The sequence below is a fragment of the Typopeltis vanoorti genome, chromosome 4, assembly GCF_054136105.1.
Source record: "Typopeltis vanoorti isolate ZY-2024b chromosome 4, IOZ_Tvanoo_1.0, whole genome shotgun sequence".
Classification (NCBI taxonomy): Eukaryota; Metazoa; Arthropoda; class Arachnida; order Uropygi; family Thelyphonidae; genus Typopeltis; species Typopeltis vanoorti.
Window position 1 is genome coordinate 65,174,424 of NC_143552.1, and position 26,646 is coordinate 65,201,069.

A 26,646-nucleotide genomic window follows, 5' to 3' on the forward strand; every position below is an offset into this window, starting at 1 on the left:
TAGTGGGAGAAAGTTTAAAAGAAGTAGAGGAGATGAGAGATCTAGGAGTGATGGTGGATATGGACCTGAAATTCAGGGGCCACATTGGATAAGTTGTGAACATATCACATCAGATAGCAATGATGCAGATGATCCTTACATGCAGAAATAGAACGGTCATAATGCTTAAGGCTTTGATCAGGTGTCATATGGATTATTTTGCACAGATTTGGTTGCCTGGTTTTCACGGTGACGAGGATATGTCAGGAAGGGTCCAAAGATTCACAAAGGTGATCAGTGGTCTTTGGAATGTGGAGTACGAGGACAGATTGAGAGAATGTAAGTTGCAAAGCTTCATGAATAGAAGGAGGAGAGGAGGGGGATATGATTGAAACATATTAGCTAGTCAGGGATTTTTTATCAGTTTGACATAGAAGAGATTTTTCATAGAATGGGAGACGGGGGGGGGGGGGGTAGAACAAGAAGCCATTGCTGGAAACTGTATAAGGAGGCTGTGAGCAGAAAAGTGAGAAGAAGGTGCTTTGTATGGAGAGTGGTTGGTGAGTGGAATGCATTGCCTGTGTATGGTGTAAATGTAGACATATTGAATCACTTTAAAGTATGGTGTGGATGGGCATTGTGTACAATAGTGTGTACCTCTCATGATGAGTCTCTGACTCTATGGAGGTCAGATGTTAATGATGATAATAATAATAATGTTTATATAGAAGGCAGGGACAGGACAAGGGGGCATCTGTTTGAAGTTAAGAAAGGGATAAGAGCTGGATTTTTCTCTCATAGAGCTGTGAGTGAATGGAACAGTTGACCCATTGAAGTATTGAGTGTATCTAGTGTGGATGAATTTATGAGAAAGTATGATTGCTGGTGTGGTTGATGTATGGCCTTCCTCAGTGAATTCTTGACTTCCTGGAGGCCTAATAACAATAATGAATGCAAAAAATTCTAGCTATTCCATAAGTTTTACAGTAAAACTCTAGCTATACCACATCCCAGGTGATTGCTGTCCTTGATTATGAATAAATAATATGATGTTATCACCAAACACCACTCTCCTGAAATATGAGTTCCTTCTATTCATGTCTTCTGCATCTTACTTTTCATTAAAGATATCAGAATTTTGTCTTTGCTTAGGTGATCTCCTTTTCAGCTTAGATATTGTGTCTTTATTCACAAATGATCCTTTAGATCAGTGGTCGCCAAAGTGGTCGATATCGACCCCCCCAGGGGTCGATATAACATTGTTAGGGATGATTCGGGCTCAGGCGTTGATTGGGGGTCGATAGAAAAATATAAGACATCATTGTATGGGTAATATTTAATTCAGTTAACTTGGATTACCTCCATCCTGAATGACAACGCAATTAAGAGTGAATCGTTGGAACAGTGACATTAAATAGGACCTGTAAGATGGAGCAAGGTCATGAAAATAGTTACGGAGGCCAATCAAGTAGGCCAAAATGACATATTTACCAATAAACGGATTTGAGTGATTTCTGCCCGGCCGGCGCAGCAGGAGCGAGATTGAATACGTGTAAGTATAAGTAAATAAGAACCGTGCACGTGTTGATCCCAGTCTCATTTTTGCGCATCGACATACAAGTGAGCATTAATATTCTAAAATTCATCAACATACATATTATAATTCAATCGTTATCCATTCACGAGCTAAACCTCTCTATTTTGAAGAGTTCAGCAGGGCTGGTAGTAATACCAGTGATATTAATACCAGTAGTTTATTACTATCACTAGTAATACCAGTGATATTACTAGTGATAGTAATAGCAGTAGTAAAAGTAATATAATAATATATATTATATTATGCATACAATAAACACTGTAACTATAAAATAAACAATCTAAAAACTCACATAAGCATCTTCTTTGCTTGTCCTATTATAATTACGTAATAGTAAAATAGAGGGGGGTCGATAAAAAAGTCAAGAAACTCTTGAAGGGGTTGATTGTCAAAGAAGTTTGGTGACCCCTGCTTTAGATGAAACAGCTGACTTCATTAAGCAAGACTTTCCAGTGAATATTATCCACCCGTTTGACTTTTTCATTCACTCTGGCTACTTTACATACCAGAATAAATTGTACCAACAAATTGAGGATACATCTATGGGTTGTTCTTTTTCTCCTCCACTTGCTAATTACTTCATAGAATGATTCAAACAACTGGGACTGAGTAGCATCTTTTCCAAACGATCCTTCTGGTATGGATTACTACATTTTGTCAATAAGATTTCTTTATAGATCTCTTTTCCTTTGTTAACCAGATTGTAATCTTCATTTTTATCTTAGTTTTTAGAAAGAAAATCCATACTGGACTTTATATTCATGCTTGTCAAAAATCTGGCATCATTGAGACTGGTGCATTGAGCTCACGTTTGCTACTGTCTCAGGAAATAAATTGCATCGAGTCTTCGTTCTTTACTGATGAATTTACTGAATCTTATAGCAACAAAATCATTGATAGTTATAGTTTCCTTATCATATGTTTCTCATTGTGGTTGTGTTGATACAGAGGTGGTCCGTTGTGTTACCATCAGCTATATTAAAGGTATCTCTGATCTATGTAGTTTGGTTACTGAAGGCAAACAAACTACTTAGATCTGTTGGTCTATAAATGCCATTCATCTATTACTAAGATTTCTACTTTTCTAGGCTCTGTGAAAGATAAACTTCCATTATTGTCTCATCCTGCAGTCTATCAAATTCCGTGCTAGTGTGGGTTATCATATTTTGACCAAACAGGTAGATCAGTAGACATCCATCATGATGAGCATGTAGACTACATTAAATTATATGAGTCCAAACAGTTGGAACACGAAGAGCATGTTTCCACTAAACATCATATTGTTTGGAAGAAAATTAAGGTTCTGAATAAAAGTAATTATCTTATGAGATAGTTATGTGTGCTTAAGTAAAGAAAGTTGTGAAAAATTGCTACATTGTCCAAATCTAATGAGATGTGATGACTGAAATTTTGCTTTTTATGGGATATAGTATTTCTCCATAAGTTTCAGAAATATTTTTTGAATAATGATCACTTGTTAATTAAAGTTATTTTATTAGGACCTTAATGTATTTAGTCTGTGTCACTATACAGGGTGTTCGGGATAAATTTGACATATTTATAATTAATTATATTTTTCCGTAAGTTACATGTATTAACACACACTTCTCTTCATTTAAAAGTTTGGACCCTTCTTCATTCATATACAAGATGTCAGAAAGGATGGATAGCTGGAACCCACCTGAATCATGGAAGAGAATAACTTGTATCATGATGATTCGTGCCCGCCATCAAAATAAGGATATTACGACTGCTGCCCAATGCTCCCTGATTACAGTAAAAACAATCAGGCATGAACTAGAGACTTGCAATGGTGACTACGAGGATGTAGCAAGAAGAAAGATCCCTAGCAGACGATCTGATTGCGTTCGTACAGCAGAATTCCTCGCAAATCTGCAGGAACAGGTGTTGAAGAACCCTGGCATTGGAATTCGGGCTTTGTTCGTGGAGTTGCTAACTGTAGTCAAGCCCTGGATAACAAGGGTAGCCAATGGTAGGCCGTATGTATGGCAGCAGGATTCGGCCCCTTGCCACACCTCTGGGAAAAGTCAAAAATGGTTGTCTGAAAATTTCTACGACTTCACCAGTCCAAATGTTTGGCCTCCAAACTCCCCAGACCTTAACCCCATGGATTATTTTGTATGGGGCGCAGTTGAAAAAGACACCAATCGCACTTCCAGTAATACAAAAGCCCAGTTAATGGATAAAATTAAAACAGTTTTTGCGGCCCTTCCCAGGGAGACTGTAGCATCAGCTTGTTCGAGGTTCCGAAGCAGAATTGAAGCTGTGATCGATGCTAATGGTGGTTATTTTGAGTAAATCTTGTTGATAGTATTGTAATTAACTCTGCCTGTAATGTTTTTTTGTCAATTCATTAAATTTAATAGATACAAAGAAGATTTTCTTTTTCCTTACGAAACTGTCAAATTTATCCCGAACACCCTGTATATCATGAATCTGTAGATCACACATTTTTATTCTTGAATCTTCCAGTTTATGTTCTAGTTATTTAATTTGAAAGTCATACTGAAGATGCCCTTGACACTAAAACAAAAATTCTGTGCTAATGAGAATGACATAAGTAAAATTCATATTAAGTTTATTTAATTAATTATCACGGCTTACATTCCAGTTTATCAAATTATCTTCCTTTTCATACTGTCCTCCTGTGGAACTTTTACTCATTGATTCCATCCCCTCCTTCCTATCCTGTACTCTTTCTCTTTTAATATACAGTATTATCCTTTGCTTTCTGTACCTGTAACAATATCCTTCTAAATGAAATAAGTCTCACTCATGCTTATATTTTTTGGAGAAATCAAACCAGCCTATGCTAAAAACTCCTTTCTTGATTCCTAAGACTTCTGATATTAGTACACATAATGGTATTTATCTCCTTGCATCTGCATGTACCCTCATATTCTTTAATGACTATCTCATTCAAGTTTCAGATTATTATTATCATTATTATTATTCAGACCTCCATGGAGTCAAAAGAATCATCGCAGGAGGTGCTAGAAACACAAAGTCTATCAAGACTCATCGTGGGAGGTCCCTCCTAGAAAACACAAAGTCTATCATACCATCCTTAAACTCATTGACCGTTCTTGTTCTCACCACCCTATCAGGCAATGCATTCCATGGGTCAACCATCCTCCATGCAAAGAAACTACTCCTCACCCTCTTGCTCACAGTTTCCTTTCGTAACTTCCAGGGATGGCCCCTTGTCATCACTCCTTCCCTCTGTTCAACCAAGCAAAAGAACTCCCCAGTGTCAACCCTGTAACCACCTCTCAACAGTTTAAAAGTCTCAATCATATCACCTCTCCTTCTTCTATCCACCAAACTCTGCAGTCACATTTCCTCAGCCAATCCTCATAACTATCCTTGTACAGTCCTGAAACCATCTTTGTCATCCGTCTTTGTATCCTTTCCACAGTTAATTTATCCCCTTCAAATCCTGGGGACCAAATCTGAGAACAATAGTCCAAGTGTGGTCTGATCAGAGACTTATACAAAGGAAAGATAACCCTCTTATCTCTGCAGGTCAGCATCCTTCTCATTATTGCAGTTTATTCAAATCCTCTTGCAGAGCTACCACATCTGCATTATTACCAATAAACCTTCCCAGCTTCGCATCATCCGCAAACAACTGAATATCCCCTTGCAATCCACTGACAATGTCATTGATATAAAGGTTAAACAATATAGGTCCCTGTACTGAGCCCCCCATGGGATCCCACTTGTAACCCTCTGCCGCCTTGAAACGGCCCCACCATACATAATCCTCTGATACCTATCGAACAGGCAATCCTGAATCCAGTTGACCAACCTGACATCCAAACTCGAACTGAGATCTGAGAGCATTCGTTCTTTGATTATTCCCATTCTCACACTTACTTGCTTCCAAGATACCATTTTCTATATACATTCCTACTAACAGTTTAAATAATACATGCTTATTAAGATGATTTTATATATGTAAATATGAGATTAAATATTAACATAAACAATTAATCAGTTTCTCTAAATTATTTTATGTAGCATGCAACTGTGATGAGAAGTATTCTGCAGGTGCTGTATGTGATGCTGTAAGTGGCCACTGCCAATGTCTTCCTGGTGTTGTTGGAGATAAATGTGATAGCTGCCCTTACCGTTGGGTTTTTATTGAAAAACAGGGCTGCCAAGGTATTAAATTCTAGTCTTGCAATTTAGCTGCTTTTAAACTTAGGAGAGTGAGATCAGTGTTTTTTTTATGCATACTTACTAGCAGCATATTTAATGTGTTTATTGAATATTAAGCATTTATTAGTATTTGGCGAGCTTTGTGAATTCTCAAAATTTATCAATAGATTGCTTGCTGTATTTCACATAAATCATACCTTTCCTTATGGTCATTCACCATTAAGGCACTACACCACCTTATGAAAAATTTTACTCATGTGTCCCTTGTAGATCAAATTCATAATTCAGTTTCTCTTGACACCTTCTGCTTTTCACCTATTAATATCATATAAAAAATTACCTATTTTTTTTAGAAAAAATTATTTTTCAATCATATTATCCTTGTGCAGTCCTGAAACCATCTTTGTCATTCGTCTTTGTATCCTTTCCACAGTTAATTTATCCCCTTCAAATTCTGGGGACCAGATCTGAGAACAATAGTCTAAGTGTGGTCTGATCAGAGACTTATACAATGGAATGATAACCCTTTTATCTCTGCAGGTCAGTGCCCTTCTCATAATTGCAGCAATCCTCTGTATTACCTTCACCACCTTTGCAATATGTCCCCTAAATTTCAGGTTTATATCAATCATCAACCCCAGATCTCTTGTCTCCCCTACTTTCTCCAGTATAACTCCTCCCATAGAGAATGCAGCATCCCATCGATGTTTCCCAAACCTCAAGACCTTACATTTTGCTGCATTAAATCAAAACTCCCATTCATTTGCCCATCTATCTAGCTTATTTAAATCCTCTTGCAGGGCTACCACATCTGCACTATTACTAATAATCCTTCCCAGCTTCGCATCATCCGCAAACAACTGAATTTCCCCTTGCAATTCACTGGCAATGTCATTGATATAAAGGTTAAACAATATAGGTCCTAGTACTGAGCCCTGTGGGACCCCACTTGTAACCCTCTGCCTTCTTGAAACTACTCCACCATACACAACTCTCTGATACCTATCAGATAGCCAATCCTAAATCCAGTTGACCAATCTGACATCCAGACCCATGTGCTGCAACTTAAATATCAGCTTATCATGTGGCACCCTGTCAAATGCCTTCGCTAAGTTTAAGAAAATGGCAGTATATGCCTTTCCCTCATCTAATGTTCTTGTAACTTTATTATAAAAGGCTAGCATATTACTAAAACAAGAGCGCCCTTTCACAAATCCATGTTGACTCACAGATAACATTTCCCTCATCTGCCCAATGTTGTATACGGTCCCTCACTACTTTCTCCAAGATCTTAACAACTACTGATTTTTCGGGCAATATCAGTTAAGATTGGAAATTTTTCATGTGTATACTTCCAAATGACTTCATTGTTTATTGATTTTAAATGTAAACTATTCTGAATGCTTATTATCTCAAGTTCTACTTCAGCTTGGTTTATATCAAACAGCCCACTAATTTTATTTGAAATTTCTGCGATGTTCAAGTTTTCTTGAAATGGATTATTGATTAAAGATACAGTCATTTCAGTTTTATTAAAATCTTTAAATCTTGAATTTATTTCTTCCTCAACTAATTCTATTTCGCAAATAACTTCTTTTAAATCACAGCACAGCGAAGCATTTCTTGATTTTGTTCAAAAAATTTTAGTAAATATGGGAGATGTCTAAATTCTCTGTCATTTATATTTTTCTTTAATAAAAGTAAGTATTGTTGGAAAGTTTTTATTGAACTTAACATGTCAATTAAATTTTCATCTCTACCTTGTAACTCTAAATTTAAATTGCTTAATTTTGTACAAAGATCTACTAAAAATGATAAGTGTAACAACCATCTTTTATCGCTCAATTGTGGATAAATATCTCCTTTTTCATCAAGAAATTTTTCAAACTGAAAATTTACTTCTGCTGAGCCAGCGAACATTATTGTACAACAGAAGTTCCCTATCATCATCTACCTGTAATTTAAATATTATTATGTTGGAGGTTTAATGGATTTTTTATAACACTCAAAAAGAATTAAAATAGAATTTAATACTTCCTATATTTCGTCCTAGTCACTAGGACATCTACGGGGATTACAAAGACAATTAATGTAACATGCACACAAAAACTTACAATACTAAGCCCAACCACGTGGGTGACAAATAAGTCCTATCTAGGTGGAGCGCCCTCTAAGGGCAGTAGTAGGTGGCCTGGAATGTAAGGTGGGACCTCTGGTGATGACTGTTTCCCAAATCTTCGGAAGCTTAATGCAACCGTATTTATTAAGATTTGGTTGGTTTCTGAGAGCTGCTGCTGCTTCTAAGAAAAGTCTCTCTTTCTTGAATTTGCTGTGGTGGAGCATGGTGGTTTTCTTCCCTGATACTCTGTGGGTGGTGTCCAAAACATGGTCAGCCAATCCTGAATGGCCATAGTTGTGTTTAACGATGTACGACTCAAATACGGTTGCATTAAGCTTCCGAAGATTTGGGAAACAGTCATCACCAGAGGTCCCACCTTACATTCCAGGCCACCTACTACTGCCCTTAGAGGGCGCTCCACCTAGATAGGACTTTATTGTCACCCACGTGGTTGGGCTTGGTGTTGTAAGTTTTTGTGTGCATGTTACATTAATTGTCTTTGTAATCCCCATAGATGTCCTAGTGACTAGGACGAAATATAGGAAGTATTAAATTCTATTTTAATTCTTTTTGAGTGTTGTAAAAAATCCATTAAACCTCCAACATAATGTCCTCACAGCACTTAAGCCTCTACACAAGAATTGTAATTTAAATAACTGCTGTTGCAGGGCTTTTCCTCGAACAGAATTTACAATTTTAAATATAATATCTAAAACATCTTTTGTGTTTAATCTTTTACTACACAGTACTTATTGCTGGATAATGCAGTGGTACGTTAAAAAATCTGGATATTTGTCATCATTTTTACATAATGAAATGAAGCCTGATTTATTACCTATCATTGCAGGAGAACCATTAGTAGTAATAGACACAAGTTTAAAAAGTGGAAGTTTGTGTTGTTTCACAAATTCATCAAATGCTGAAAAAATGTCTTCTCCTTTAGTCCTTAACAATATTGGTACAATTTTCAAAAGTTCTTCTTTACTTGAATAATCTTGAAATATCATGCGAATAAATAGCATTAACTGAGCAGTATCACTGAAGTCGTTTGATTCATCAAATTGTAATGAAAATGCAACACACTGGTGAATGTCTGACATTAATTGAGTATTCAGATTGGCACTTAAAATTTCAACTTTTCTCATAACCGTTGTTCTGGAAAGTTGTAAATCTTTAATATTCGAAATGATTTCATTTTTATTTTTAAAATCAGAAAATAAAGATTCTGCTGCTCCAAGAAACTATTATTTTATTAACTCTCCATCAGTAAAAGACTTATTTGCTTTTGCTAATAAATGACACACTTCCAATTATGAAATAGTGACTGATATTGGTTTATTTATTACTTTCGAAATCATATTTTGTTCAGAAAGTCCTGCCTTTAAATTTATAATTTTTGATTCACGTATTTCAGAAATTTTGGGAAAATCTTCATCATATTTCGCATGTAGCGATCGAAAATGTCTCTCAATATTATCTTTTTTGGAATTGCTACAGATGAATTACAAATCAAACAACAACACTCCGTTTACCATTGTAAAGAAATAATCCATTTCCCATTCCTTGTGAAAATGATAAGACTTTGATTTCTTTGATACCCTCATGATTATTCTCAAAGTAAAAAAAATAACTTTTAATTATTTTATTAAAATAAAAAATGTTTATAATTTATCAATTAGCGAACAAAATAATGGTAAATCCAACGATAAATTTAGAGCAACTGAAACTCAACTGAAATTCTAACAGTGGGTAGTGGGAAGTGTGTGATGTAGTTACGAGTAAACAAGATTATAAACGACAAGCGTGCGATGTGCTTTGCTTGTAATCGTATTCACTCAGCTCGCTGTTTGACTTCCACGAATCCAAATTAATTAATTTACATGGACTTATATGAAAATTACTGATTTGACAATTTTAATGAAAAATAAATAAACAATAGCAATACACTTAAAGAAAATTAAAAAATAATATAAAATAATGATAAATAAAATCTTATGTTTTTTGTTATTATTAAATTTGTAAGTAAGGAGGAATAAACAAGAGATCGACCAAAAATCACTCTATGATCGACTTGTCGATCATGATTGATGGGTTGAACACCACTGCTTTATATATTATCTTGACGCAATCAGTTATACTTCAGCAGTGTTACATAAATGCTGTGCAATATATTCAGTACACTGTTTTCAATCCTTATTTCCTCATAAACATCATGCAGGATATTATTTTTATCTGGATTATACAGTTTATTATATACTATGTAATATGAAAAACTATCAATTGAAAAACTAATTTCAAAAACTATCTAGTAGATGCAATGTCTAAATATATTCCAAGGGTGAGAAGGTTAAATAAAGTGGATGAAAGAGATTAAGCATGCAATACAGAGAAAAAAAGGGCATGTTAGAGGCAGTATAAGAGAAGTGGAAATAACCAATTCCACGAGGTCTACAAAGACCAGGCAAGGAGGGTGACTTGGTTGGTGAGGGTAGCTAAAGAGAGGTATGAACAGCAGTTAGCTAATGAAGCCAAAAAGAATCCTAAGGAGTTCTTTCGATATGTAGCCAGCAAAAGAGAGAGAGAATGATTATGGAAGGATGACAGTGATTGGAGAAAATGGTATAAAGACAGCTGTTGTGGAATGTGTGGTGGAGATACTTAATGAGCAGTTCATAAAGATCTTTCAATCTTGTGAATGTGACTTCATGGAGAGATTGAGAGCAGCTGATGATAGGGAGGAGAGACTGATTGTAAGTGAGCAAGAGGTGTATGGGGAGTTTAGTAAACTAGATCTTAATAAGGCTGTGGGAATTGATAATATATATCACCACATATTCTGAAGGAATGTGCCAGGGAGTTGACACCTGCCTTGACATATTTTTTTAATACGAGTCTTACACTTGGTATAGTTCCTAAGGAGTTGAAAGAGGGTAAGATTATGCCACTTCATAAAGGAGGTGATCGAACTTAAGCATCAAACTATATGTCTATCTGTGTGTCAGTTGTTGTGGTTAAGTTGTTGGAGAAGCTTGTGAGAACTGGGATCCAGAGTTGGGTTGACAACAATGGTATTATCTTTGATGGATAGCATGGATTTGTTAAAGGGAGGTCGTGTTTTAGTAATCTACTTACTTATTATAATAAAGTGACTGCTTTCTTGGACAGAGGAGAAGGATACACAGTAATATTCTTGGACTTCGCAAAGGCTTTTGATAGAGTACCTCATGATAAATTGACAGTCAAACTAGAGCAGAGGGGGTTTAATATTAGATTGGTGCATTGGATTGGAGACTGGCTATCTGATAGGTATCAACAAGTTGTGTATGGGGTGAGCGATATCCAGGAAAAGGAAAGTCACTAGTAGAGTGCCTCAAGGGTCTATTTTAGGGCCATTACTGTTTAACTTGTATATTAATGATATTGGTGAAGATTTGGATGGAGGTATTCAGTTGTTTGCAGATGATGCAAAGTTGGGACAAACATGAAGAGTAGTGAAGATGTTGTGGCCTTACAAGAAGACTTGAATAAATTGAGTGATTGGGCGTGGAAATGGGAATGTCGAAGAAATGGTTTATCGAGCATTGATTTCTTTCTGTGGGGGACCTTAAGGGTCCCCCACAGAAAGCCATGGTGTATGAAACGCCTGTTGCCTTCGACATGGACCTCATGGCAAGAATCGTCATCGGCGCTGCTAATATCCAGGAAACTCCAGGTATTTTCGAAAATGTATGGCAATCAATGTGTGTCTTCGGTGTCAGTCATCACTGCTAATGATTGTAACTTTGAGCACACCTGATGTGAAACCATATTATGTATCCAACTACTATACATCTAATAAAGTTTTTTACACTACTTACTGTCTTGTTTTATTTCTGTATCTTTATGTCCCTGTTAATACCTTCCGGTGGCATTTTCGATCATGCATTCCTATGTGAATATGGCTGATTTTGATATTCTCTACCTCCCCTCAAAGTTTGTATGTGGAATTTTGAACCACCCTGTATATTTAGAATAAAAAATTCTTCTAATAAAAATTTCAAATTTTCAATTCAACTCCCACATAAATCATTTGGATTTCATTATGCGAGATTCAGATCACATAGAAAAAGTAATGTTAGGTTCCGAAATCGTTTTTTTTTTAATTTATATAAACAATGATATATCCAACAAAAATATCTTTTTATTTAATTCAGGTAATTCATGTAAGTTAAGAAAACATATAAACTATGAAACAAAATACATAATGTACACTTATAAAAAATATAAATTGTACGTAAATTTCATTGCTTATAATGCATAAAATGCTATAGGCAAAATAAAATAAAGTGCATAATTTAATCCTCATCACTGTCTTACCGTGAAGTTTTGACGTGACTTTTGTAACCGTCAAAACTGACATTTCGTAGATGGTCTTTGTTTACGAGTGACCAGACATTGTCATCATTTGAAATCTCTCGAACATCATTTGCATAATTCTCATTGCATACTTCGGCTGGTTCAGTTATCAAGAAGTCAGTAATAAGACCTTGCTTACCACTATGCTGCAATTTTTATTAAGTTCATAATACGGAGCTAAACAAATATCCAGTTGTCTCTAGAATTTTCCGGAGCTCTCCATTGAGAGATCATTATCCATAAAATAACTTTCTTGCCAAGTTCAATCCTTCTGCTAATTTCTTTAAACTGAATTCTTTAACGGATTCATCGCAATCAGAATCATTGGCAGAACTTTCCCCACCATTTGGTTCGACGTCATCTATTAATTGTACCAGTTCCTCATCATTTAAATCTATTTCTCCATCAAATAATTCATTCATTTCGTTTTCAACCATATCACAAAAGCACTCTAAGTGGCCATTACTATAAAAAATAAATTTTTCACATAAAAAAAGCATCACATATTGTACGTACCTCAACAGAAAATAAAGTGCTCAGCTTGTTTTTAATGCTCTTTCCTGGCAGAAAATGAAGACAATTTTCAACAATAGACACTTTATATGGTAAACAATTGACGTAGATGTATGCTAAAGGGTATTTCCCTTAATATAAATTTGCTACTTGTAACTACATGCGCGATACCGGCAGACACAAATTTAATGAAGATAAAATTTGATTTTTAAGTCGCGCGTTGAAAAATATATGAAAAGATAAAGAGTTAGTACAGTTTGTAGGCCGTCTTATATTGAAACCAGGTTCAACAAGGGATACTACAATTTGTAGACCACATTGTATAAGTACCGTGTTATACAAGGATTACCTGTACAAACCTTGTAGATATTCAGAAATTGGACTCTATGACCAATGCGTGGTCAGATTGTCAATTTAATGCTGATTGTCCATATTTGAGCTTATTAGATTAGATTGTTAGGTGTATGAATTAGATTAGTTACATTGTCAGTCTAATGTCATATTATTCTTTATAAAGTGGCACAAGCATCTCCTAATGCAAGTGTTGCAAAACCTTATCATAGCAGTAATGTGATGTGTATTCTTTGCAACATTTGCAGTTTTCACTCTAAACTTCAGTTAACTATCAACCATCACCCTGAAATCTCGATTATCATTCACTTCCTGAAACACCAGTTGGAAGTTAAGTTTTTTCCCACATGGTTAGACTATAATAAATTTAGTTTAATCCTTTATCCAAGTGTAAGCAAACAAAGTTTGCACATGAAGTATTTTCAGGCCTGAAGCAACTTGTGGTAAAGGTGGACCAAGATCTCATCATTACTTGTCTTAGTATCTCCCGTAATGCAAAGTACATCTCCTTGTGGACATGTATAATGTTATGCATTAAGGGAAGGGCCACTACCAGACTGGTTTCGACCTTTATTGAATATTCAGGTACAGGTAAAACTCCAAAAACTCAGCGTTTATCCCCTCAGTAACAGGCTCACCCTACCACTGAAAAGAACTCTCAGCATTGTCTCTACCCCATGGCAGGCTCACCCCACCACCGAGCAGAGCCGCTCATATGTCATCTGAGGGGTAACAGCAACAGCGTGCCTCAGAATTAACTTCATGGGCTACAGCATTGCCATTCATTACCCCTCCTCCACACACACTCACACACCCAGGACCTGGGTGACATCAAAAGCCGAGCTTCAGTTAACACGTTCGCTGCCACGCTACTTTGGCAGGGTCTGTTCCCCTACGCCGAGCAGTTTTAATTCTTCAAGGTCAGTATGATAATCTCGTTACCGGAGGTAAACGTCCTACGAGTATACTCGTAGTTGGCTTGTACAGAGCATATACGGTCTATGAGAATACACAGTTTTGATGCTAGCCCCACAAGCCAAGGATTTTCACTTCTTCAAGGTCACTACAATAATCTCGTTCCCGGTGGTAAGCGTCATACGAGTATACTCGGTAGCTGGCTTGTGAAGCAGGTTTACCCACTACGAGTATACTCGTAGTTGGCAGCGAACGTGTTAAAACTTCATGACCTATAGCATTGCCATTCATCACCCAAGCTTCCAACTGGTTTGACCTTTATTAAGGTCTCGTCACTGGGAGCCAGACCCAGAGGTGGTGATACTAAGGCAGAAGTAATGGAGAAGTCATATTTACCTATACGAGTTGCCAAAAGGTGTCTCACCTTATTATTAAATTACTCTGGATTTAGAGAAAGATGTTGGAATTTTTTTCTACTTGGTTAGACTATAATAAATTTAGTTTAATCCTTTATCCAAGTGTAAGCAAACAAAGTTGCACCTGAAGTATCTTCAGGACTGAGAAAACTCGTGATAAAGGTGGACCAAGCTCTCATCACTACTTGTCTTAGTATCTCCCATAATTTAAAGCACATCTCCTTCCATACATGTATAATGCTATGCATTAAGGGAAGGGCCACTACCGAGACCGGTTTCAACCTTTATTTAGGTCTTGTCAGTAGGAACCAGGCTCAGAGGTAGTGAAGGGTTTGTATAATCCCATATATTGCTGAGAGGAGGGGGGGGGAGTTTGAAGGATCCCTCAAGCTGATGTATAATCAGAGCTTCTAGGAAAGGGAGACCTTTAACAAGGTAAACTGGATCCTGGAAGAAATTGAACAAATTGTGAAGTATATCCAGGTCATGCAGCTAAATAGCAAACACATCATCCATGTAGCATAGAAAAACAATGGATTTATTTGAGGGCAGAGTTTAAGGCTTTTTCTTCAAAGGTCCCCATAAAGAAGTTTTCTGGCTGAGAGAGTGAAGAACCCATGACTGTCCCCTCTATCTGTTTGTAGAATTTTCCTTGCCAGATGAAATAGCCTGAGTTCATGGTGAGCTGAAATATGGCTGAGACATCAGGAGGAAATTTGTTTTGGATGAGGTCTAAAGTATCTTTCAATGGGACATTGGTGAATAAGAAGGAGACATCAAAACTGACCATTATGTCAGTATGTTGGAGTGAGAGGTTTTCTATACCGGCTTTAAAGTGGGCTGAGTGTTTTATGTGTGAATGTGTTACCAGTTTATTGTGTGAGCACACTTTGGCTAATGTTTGGCTAATTTGTATGTGGGGGAATTAGTGCCATCCACAATAGGACGTAATGGTACATTCTGCATATGGATTTTTGGTAGTTCATATATTTTTTTTTGGAGGGGGGGGGTCAAGAGTTAAAAGGTTTTAGTCTGTTAGTCACTTCCACAGGCCAAGAGGTAAACTTTTTAAGGAGCCTATGGTGTGTGTTCTGATTTGGGAGCTGGTGGGATCATATTCTATTAGGGAGGTAGGTAGACTGATCTAAAAGTAAAGAGGCAATCTTACCTCTGTAGTCTGTTTGGTTTAGAACCACAGTGTCATTTCTCTCTTATCCACTTTAGTAATTATTATTTTACTATTGTTTTTCATTTCTTGCAGAGCTTTGAATTCTTCTCATATATATATATATATATATATATTATATATATATATATATATATATTTTGGTGATTTGGCTTGCATAAGAACACTGGCTTTTATCTACAAGAATATAGTCACATTATTACCAGAAGATGAAAGAAATATTTTCTTTCAGCTAACATTTTGAATGTGTCTTACACAGAGCCATCATGACTTTCTCCACTGACTGGAAATATCAACAACTTTTCCTTGAAGCTGTTCTGGTAAAAAAAACTACAGATGTGTTTATGTGATAACATAAATTTTGGCAGTTTCTGGTTATCTATATTGAGCCTATTTAGAAGTGGCTAGAATACAGTGTGTGAATACCAGCAACACTGTATTCTGTGGTGGTATAAAAGTCTTACAGTGGCTGCACTGCATAGTTCATCAATGCTTAATAGTAGAATGTCATTAGGATTCAAAATTCTGATCTTATTGGAATGTTTGCATAACATCAAACTAGTGTTATTTATATATATCTATGTATATGTAATTTCTTGCAAGACCTGTGTAGTCCTGTAGAAATGGTATTTATCTCTGTTGTGCTAGGCCACCTGAAGAAAGACCATTATGGGTTTGCTTAAGGGTCAAAGCTGTATAACTGAGAGAGGAGACCTCCACATAGCCTTTAAAGGAATGCAGAAAACCAACCAGGGCTTCTGACCTAATGTCCATTCCTCACCTTCTTGTGGTGTACCCTGTTGGGTATCTACCTGGATACTGAACGAACGAGGATGGGCTGCCAATTTGGGATTTAGCTGACCAAATTGAGTTCTTATTGGCTTAAACCAAAATACAAAATGATGATATAACATGACAAAATTTCATGCTAACTAGGGCATTGCCCGGTTAAATAAGGTCCCTGTTGTTTTAGCCAGGGAACCAGGGCGAACATCGAAAAGTCAGGTACTGGGACAAATCTGAAAACACACCCCAACTCAACATCACCAGAGTGAAAGATTGGTACCATCAACATAAGAAGCCTGAATGGCAAAGAAATGGAGCTAGCTGAGGAATTAAATAAGTACCAGATCAACATCAGAGGGGTAACTGAAACAAAAAAGACAAAACTGGTGAGATCTTTCTGAGCAATAAATACAAAATGTTATATTCAGGCAATGACAATCAAGGAAAAGAAGGAGTAGCCATAGTATTCAACACTAAATACGAGGCTAATCTTCTTGAATGGCACGCAGTCTCAAGTAGAGTGATGTGGGCAAATATCAGAATGATGAACTGGACAATGAGACTTATTTATGTCTATGGTCCCACAGAAGGTTCTACTATGGTAGAAGTGGAGGAATTTTTTGAGGCTTTAGAGAAAGCAACTGACACAATGAAAAAGTAAAAGTTGGTCTTTGTTGGGGATCTAAATAGCAGAGCAGGAAATGATTGTCAGACATACAAAAATTTTTGGGAGAAAAAAGTGCTGTAAAAGGAGTTATTGATGATAAAGGTGACATGAAAACGGGAGAAAAAGATATCTTTGAAGTATGGAGTAATTACTTCGAAAAATTGCTAAATGAAACAAGCAGTGATGACAGCACAGTGGTGAAAATCACTAACCAGGCATACAGTCCGGAATACATATCTATACTTGAAGTAGACAAAGCCATCAAAGGCTTGAAATGTGAAAAAGCAGCAGGAGTAGATAATATTCAACCAGAAATGCTGAAGTATGGTGGAATAAGAGTCTTACAGTGGCTGCACTGCATAGTTCAGAAGGCCTGGACAGAGGGACGAATTCCTGATGATTGGAGTAGAGCTCTCATAGTACCCATATATAAAAAGGGAAATAAAACTGAATGTGAGAATTACAGAGGATTTCATTACTGAGTGTTCCTGGTAAGATTTATGCAAGTATACTTGAGAAACGGTTGAGAAGAATTGTGGAAGAAAAGGTTGAAGAACAAGCTGGATTCAGTCCAAATAGAGTCTGTCAGGATCAAATCTTCACTTTACAACAAATAGTTGAGAAATCATGGAATATAACAAAGATCTGTATTTACGTTTTGTCGATCTGGAAAAGGCATACGACAAGGTGCCAAGAGAGAAGCTATTCAATATGCTACAGTTATGTGGTCTCAATTGGGCATTATATCAAGCAATATTTAGTCTTTATTTGAGTTATAAATCAGCAGTTAGAATTGAAGGAAGTACAGGAAGATGGTTTAATGTTAAATCTGGTGTGAGACAAGGATGTACATTATCCCCTCTGTTATTCATTATCTATATGGATCACATTATGAAGGAAAGTGGTATTAAACATGATATCAAAATTGGAGATGTTAATGTCATCTCTTTTCTTTATGCAGACGATGTTATACTTTTAAATAAATCTGCTACAAGTCTCCAAGATTCCCTGACTAAATTGCATAACTATTGTAATAGATATGGTATGAAGGTCAGCAATAAAAAGACAAAGACAATGAAAATAGGCAGAGCATTGAAAATATCAACTGCATTGTGAATGGAGAACTTATGGAACAAATGAAAATTTTCAACTACTTAGGCACGCTTTTAGTGAAGATGGTAAATTAAATATGGAAATAGACAACAGAATCAACAAAGCTGGTATGATAGGAAGTCAATTGAATAAATTCATATGGAATAAGAGAGAAATTAGTCTGAACACTAAATCATTATTATTACCCCAGACCTCATGGAGTCAAAGACTCATCTGGAAATTAGCTGTATACAGGACAGTGTTGAAACCAGTTTTAACTTATGGATATGAGAGCTGGGTCAGAAGTAAAATACTTAACCATAGACTAGAGGCTGCAGATATGAGAGTCCTGAGAAAGATTAGAGGTGTGAACAGATGACATCAATGGCATTATCATATTAATAATGAGAACATTAGGAAAGAACTTGACATTGTCAGCATCCAGAAATGCGTTAGCAGAGCTAATCTCAGGTGGTATGGTCACTTAAATACAATGGGTGAGGAAAGATTAGCAAAACAAATGTTCTCTGCCAGGTTGGCAGGAAAACGACCTAGAGGAAGACCAAGATTATAGGTGGATTGATATAGTAAAAAGTGCCTTAGTTGATAGAAATATAAGATCTGATAATGTTGGAGTCTTGACAAGTAACAGACTAATTTGGAGGAAAATTGTAGATAGGGAGTTAGTAATGATGTAAATTTTTCATGTAGTACTCTCATATCCTGTACACCCCCTGAGGATACATGGCAGGAATTTGATGATGATGATTAATGTATTTGCTGATTACAGGAACTTTTTTTAAATCTTTGTGGGATTGGTTCCCTAATTTAGTCATTCTCTGCCTCTAGAAAATAGGGTGTATCTATCTCCCAAAAAAGTTTTAAATCCCTTACATTATTTCAGACAATAATATATAGTGTTAGTGTTAAACACCATGAGACGACAGCAGTTGTATGCCTTTCTCTCTTAATAAGCAATTAAAATCATTGAGGCATTGACCAGTTATCTGTAATTGGCTAAGGGTGGAGACCAACTTCCCACTAGTCACTAAAGGTAGTTTACGAGGACTAAATGGCCTCGTATACCCCATTTTGGGGGGAAAAAAAGGCATTAATGGATTTATTTTTATACCAGGTAATTTGGTAATTTTCTTCATGTTTTTTTTATTATTATTATTATGTGCTTCTAAGGACAACAAGTAATAAAAGTATTGTCAAAATTCTTATTCTTTATTTAAGTACATTACATGATTAAGCATTAGGTTGTAGTGCAGAATTAATTTTGCACTTCTGTTATTGATGTGATGTTCCATTAATTAAATTCTTATTTACTTCAGAATGTGGTATCTGTGTACATGCACTGCTAGATGACACTGATTTATTAAAAGTACTCATTGATCCAATTCGTATGGAAATGAAGGACATCTCCATCAGCTACTTTGCATACAGAAGATTATATAATGTGAATAGAACTATAGATGTATTAAGGGTAAGAAATTATCTTTCAGTTTTTGCAGTTTGTTTATTGCATAGTAAAATTTGAATATTTTAGTAAGTAGTAGAGTATCTTATCTGTCAATATTTTAGTTAAAAAAAAAAATTACACATAGTATTTTGTTCATTTTGTGTTTCAGTATATCTCCTCTTGTATAATGAATTAATAACTGATTTTTATAACTTCTGTAATAATAATTATTATTATTACATTACACCTCCAGGGAGTCCTAAGACTCATCGAGGGAGAGGGAAGGCGCCTTCTCCAACTCTCTGTATCCACCACTGAGTCTACCAACGGCATCTACTACCAACTATCACAACTAGTATTTTCACAGACAATCACAAACATCCATGCCCATGGTGGGATTCGAACCCGCAACCTTTTGGCTGGAGAGCGGACACACTAACCATTCGGCTAACTGCAACACTAATATTTCAACTGAATATGTCATTCATTGTAAAAGTGAAATTATTATTACAGTTAAAGAAAGTGAAATAGAATTAATCACATTCTATAATAATAATATTTGGTAATATTTTGAAGTATGAAGCATGTCTCGAAAGTAAGGTCCATTCAGAATTTACTTCCAAATAAGATACAGGAGAGGAATCACTCATGAGTGGTAGCATAGAGTGACTCATTAGCTAGCTCTTCATCATTTTAGTTTTGACACATTATCGTTTGTTGTGTTCAATGAATAAATTATAATTAGTGCTATGGTAAAAAATCTGCCAGTTGCAAGTTTCGTGATGTTATTATTATTATTACCTGAAACCTCCAGGGAGTCCAAAGTTTCATCGAGGGAGGGTGCCCACTCTACAACTCTCTATCTCCACCACTCACAATTCACCAACTACAACGAACCACAACTACTACCATCATCATCTACTTCAACACCATCTACTGCCAACCACCAAGTATTTTCACAGACAATCACAAACATCCATGCCCTTGGAGGGATTCAAACCTGCAGCCTTTTGGCTGGAGAGCGGACATGCTAACCACTCGGCCAATCAGGCCGGCTTTTTTTTTTTTTTGCTTGAATAAAACATTTATTTTAACTTAACATGAAATTACAACACAGTAAAATGACTAACTCTCTTAACATGTTTAACCTCAGCAACATTATTGCATCATTAAAGTACATGCATTTTTATGTTCACTTAATAGTCGCAATCAAGATGGCACTATTAAATACTCATTCTTTACAATATTTATAGAACAATTATCTCCTCTAATTTAACTACTTTCAAGAAATATTATTCCTTGCATTAGCAATTCATATACACTAGTTCTACCTTGTTACTACACAGTAACTTACAAAACTATACTACCTATCTTTTGTAACACTTACATAAATTTCCGCTTATATAAGTTAGAAGAAAAATGTTAACATTATCATTACTCACAATTTTTTCTGTAAGCCTATAATCCTTTTTCATGAACTATATCTCAGTCGGGATATCTTGAATTCTCTCCGTTATAAAAAAGGACATATTCTTGACTCGGACATTTATGTACTTCATTTCTTTTATTCCACCATTGGCTAATCTGTTGTCCTGACATCAAGCCCTTTGCGGGAATTGCGGCTAGCTATCCAATGGGATGTACATTTTCGGTCGCTCCTTGGAAGCCTTCCAGAACTCTTTGGAGGAATTGCCGATGAAAACAGCTCCAACGATGGGTGCTAGACCCCTAGTTGCATATTCCATGTCATTACTTCTGCTTGCTTCCCCCACTCGGTGATCAGAACCGAAACACCTGCAGTAGCAGTAGCTAAAGGTCCAGGTCCCCTTTTCTCCCTCTTCTCTGTAGCCCGTGGGGACAGCAGTGGTCGTCATAACCTTTCTCCTCTTTTCTGCATGTTATAATGGTTTTTGTATGCGGAAAACTATAGTTCCCCAGAAATTATGGCCACTCCCTTCTGGGACTGAAAAGGGATCTTGCTCATCATTTTCTTCAGCAAGAAACCACAGTTACTACTGATGCATTTTGTGAAATGATGAAGGAAACTCAGACAAGCAATTCAGAACAAAAGACAAGGAATGCTGTCATCAGGATTGTGCTTTTGAATGACAATGCATGAGTTCACACTGCAGCTCAAACTGTCAGCAAATTCACCCACCCACTTTTAGACCACCCTATAGCCCTAACTTTGTGCTAAGCGACTACCTCTTGTTCTTGGATATGAAGTAGTGGCTCTCATCTCATCACTTTGAAGAAGATGAGGAGGTGAAGAACAACATGACTCAGTGGTTAAACTCACTTGCAGCAGACCTTTTTGATGTAGGTATGAAGATGCTAGTTCCAGAATACCAAAAATGGCTGGAGATCAATGGTGACTATGTGGAAAAATAAATTATGTATGTAGGTATTTTAGTGTATAATAAAACATTTTTTTTCTTCTCTACCAGTTTTTTTTTTTTTTTTAATTTTTGACTGGACTTTACTTTCTGGACCAGTCTCATACCACATATAATTTGGGATATCCCATGTGTTGAGGGCCTTTTTTTTTTTTTTGCAAGAAAGAAGACAGGACTGTATTTTGGTATCATTAGCTGACAAGGTTATCCTCACTCCTTAGAGAAATAATATGGAGATTGGTTTTTAAGGTACCAGTTGTAGAAGATCTGGAAGCTTGTGATATTTGAGTACTGAAGCCTTGTTAAATTATTATTATTATTTTTTTTTTTTTTTGGTAACCACCATTGAGTTGACACACTCAGTGTAGGAGGCCCACTCAGCCAGTAACATGTCTGTCCCAATGAGCTTTGAAGTTATTTATACTACATGTGCTCACATTATTATTAACATTATTATTTATAATGTTAATAAATTATTATTATTTATTGTTAATTATTATTTATAATAAGTAATAAATAAATAATTTCACATTATTTATTTATTACTTATTATTATTATTATTATTAACATCCGACCTCCATGGAGTCAGAGACTCATCGTGAGAGGTACACACTATCACACACTAAACTCATCCAATTGTGCCTTAAACTGATTCACTTAAATTGATTCACAACACACTCAGGCAATGCATTCGACTCACCAACAACTCTCCACGTAAAAAAATCTACTTCTCACTCCATTCTTCACCACATCCCTTTATAATTTCTAGGGATGGCCCCTCGTTCTTCCCATCTTAACATCCACTCTTTTTTTTAAATATTATTATTATTATTAACATATGACCTCCATGGAGTCAGAGACTCATTGTGGGAGGTACACATTATTGAACACAATGCTTGTCCATCCGTGCTCTAAACTGATGCAAGGTGTCTACACCCACAACACATTCAGGCAATGCATTCTACTCACCAACAACTCTCTACATAAAATATTTACTCCTGACACCCTTCTTCACAACATCTTTATACAACTTCCAGGAATGGCCTCTCGTTCTTCCCATCTTAACATCCACTCCTTTTTATAATTCCTTCTGTATTAATCTGATAGAATCCCTCTACTAACTTGAAGGTCTCTATTATATCTCCTCTTTTCCTCCTCTCCACCAACATCTGTAATTCACATTCCCTGAAATGCTCTTCATAACCAACACTCCAGAGTTCTGATATCACTTTGGTTATTCCTCTTTGAACACACTCTTTCAACACCACAATGAAAACTAGGTGACCAAATCTGAGCACAATAGTCCATATGTGGTCTGACCACTGCCTTATTTAGAGGCTCAACCACCATTTATCCCTATATGTCAATGTATCATAGCAGCTATACAATGTGCAGTTTTTGCAACATGTGTGATGTGCCCTTGGAACTTAGTCCACTGTCTACATCACTCCAAGATCCCGAATCTCATCCACTTCCTCAAGTACAGTTCCAACAATACAGTACATAGCCCTATATCTCTGTATTCCAAAATGTAGCACCGTGTATTTATTAATATTAAATCTGTAACCCTATTCATTTGTCCAAGCTAAAAGTATATATGCATTCATAGAGCCAATCTCCAATCCATATAACCAATATACTGTCTATTCCAATCCTCTGCAGCTTGTACACCAACTTATCATCTGGTAATCTATCAAATTCCTTTGAAAGGTCCAAGAATATCACAGGATATGATTCTCCCTTATCCAACACATTCTTCACCTTATCATGTGCAAATTGCTGAAACAAGATCTGCCCTTAACAATTTCATTCTGATCATCATCCTGTATTCTATTTCTAACCAATTTCTCTAATACTCTGATCACAACTGCAGATATACATACTGGTCTATAATTGGAAACTTCTCTTCTCAAACATGCTTGTGGAGAGGTGTTATTTTGCCTTCTTTCCATTTCTTAGGAACCTTCTCCACTGCAAGACATTTATTAATTAACAAGGGCATAACTAACTGGTTTTCATATTCTTTAAAAAATATGTGGTGATATGTCATCCATTCCCACAACCTTATAAACATCTAAACGAGAAACACTTGATACACTTTTGATTCTTTCACCTTTAATTCTCCTAGTGCTGGCCTCCTTTCTACATGTTGGAAAGCATCATTTACACCACTATGATATACAGAGATGAATTGTTCATTAAATAATTCCACTATATCATTTGCTATGGTTACTCTGCTACCATAACTATCCACCAACATCAACCTGCCATAATTAGTTTTCGTGTTGCTTGCACATAACAGAAAAATATCCTTGGATTAGCTTTCACCTGACTAGACAATTTCCTCTTATATTCTACTTTTTCCTATGTCACTTATGGCCTTCACTTATATGGGTAGTTCTCAATTTACGATGATTCACACTTACAACGGTCAAAATTATTATTATTAAAAATTCTCTAATTTAATTTTGCTGCCAGCAATTATTATTATTATTAAAAATTCTCTAATTTAACTTTGCTGCCAGCAATTATTATTATTATTAAAAATTCTCTAATTTAACTTCGCTGCCAGCATATACATACATATATCACATTGCTTTTTGCATACGCATTGCAGCGTCGCCATTAGTTGACAAGCAAAGCCTATCACCTATACGCAATAGCCGCTGCTATGATTCATCCACTTCTAACTTATCACATCCTTTGGCACGTTAGTTGCTAATCAGCAGTCGAAGTGTTCGTTTTTCTCTCGTTGCAATTTTTGTATCTCATCGTAACCCTGTCATGTCCAGTAAGAGAAGTAAAACTATGATGAAAATTCCAACATCAAAAAGAAGACGAGGAAAGCCTTAAGTTTAGAGGTCAAAATGAAGGTCACTAAAGCATGACAAAGGAAAGAAAGTCGGTGAAGTAGCACAAGAAGAAAAACTATCGCATTCAACTATCAAGAATAATGGAGGCAGATAAAGGGGCAGTTAATATGAAATGTACAATTTTAACAAAAAAAAGAAAAGGGCCAATTCACGAAATGGAGAAGCTTTTAATGATATGAATAGATGATTAAATCAACAAGAATATCCTCTCAGTTTGTTTACGATTTAAACAAAAGGAAACAGACAATTTAAGGAAACAGCAAAAATATAAATATGGTGAGCATACATTTGACGCTAGTAAAGGTTGGTTTTATCGATTCAAAAGCCAATTTAATTTACATACCATACGAATAACGGGAGAAGCTGCTAATTTCGATTTTGAAAGTGCCGAAATTTTCAAGAAAAATCTGAAAGAGATGATAAAAGATGAAGGCTATTTGCTAGAGCAGATTTTTAACGTAGATGAAACAGAACTGTTCTGGAAAAGAACATCAGAACGAACTTACGTTCACAGAGAAGCTACATCATTGCCTGGTTTTAAGGCATTTAAAGATAGGATTACACTTCTTCTTGGAGGAAATACTGCTGGTTTTAAATTAAAACCACTTCTTGTTTACCATTCACAAAACCCCAGAGCTTTGAAAAACATTGACAAGAATAAATTTCCGGTTTACTACAGGAGTAATCCTAAGGCTTGGATGACAATTGTTTTATTCTAAGACAGGTTCTTAAATTGTTTTATTCCAGAAGTACATGCTTACTGTCTTGAAAAAAATATTCCTTTTAAAATTCTATTGCTGCTTGACAATGCTCCAGGACATCCTCTTCACATCGGCGATTTGAATGAAAATATAAATGTGATGTATCTACCACCAATACAACAGTTGTGATTCAACCTATGGATCAAGGTTCGATTGCTACATTCAAGACATATTACCTGAAAACTATATTTTCTCAAGCAATAACAGCAATGGACAACGATGCTATAACATTACACGATTTTTGGAAAAATTACGATATTAACCAATGTATCCAGAACATTCGAACTTCATGGAAGCAAGTGTCGGAACAATGTATGCAAGGAATTTGGAAGAAGTTACTACTGCAGGAGACACTCGGAGAGTACAATGAGCATAGTATGTTAGAACAAGTTGGTGAAGAAATCGTTGAAATTGCAAGAAAACTGGATTTAGAAATCAATATTACTGATATAGAAGGATTAGCAGATCATGAAGAAGGTGAACTGACTGATCAAGACTTGATTTTACAAAACGAAAGAGTTGTAGAAGAAGAAAAGAATAACGAGGAAGATGAAGAAGAGAAATCGTTAAAAAAAATTTACTGTAAAAGGATTAGCTGAAGTATTTTCTAAACTAAATCAAGGACTTCAGCTACTCAAAAATATGGATCAGGACACTGATCGCTTCTCCAAAGTCGAAAAGCAAATTCAAGAAGCAGTCAGATATTATCGCGAAATATATGAAGAAAAAAGAAAATAACCCAACAGACAACATTAACCAATTTTCTGATTAAAAAAGATACTTTGAATCGCGAGAAATAATCATATTGTCCAAATAGCGCTTCTGTAGCGCAACTGGAAGAATGATGGTGCATTGCGCCCTTCGATTGGAATAGGCCTAAGTTTGATTCTCGTCATGATGGGAGGAATCTTTATCTGGACGATTTCAATCGAAGATGAGTTAGCTGATC

At 36.0% G+C, this 26,646-nt stretch overlaps 1 protein-coding gene across 1 annotated transcript in view; it reads left to right on the top strand.

Annotated features, from left to right (window-relative positions):
• The window catches only part of LanA (laminin subunit alpha), a 1,191,635-nt gene that overhangs the window by 728,646 nt on the left and 436,343 nt on the right, over window positions 1-26,646 (top strand). The window contains exons 36-37 of the mRNA XM_090391815.1: window positions 5,621-5,764; window positions 19,539-19,690. Coding sequence (XP_090247941.1) covers window positions 5,621-5,764; window positions 19,539-19,690 — 296 coding nt within the window. The remainder of the gene's footprint in view (window positions 1-5,620; window positions 5,765-19,538; window positions 19,691-26,646) is intronic.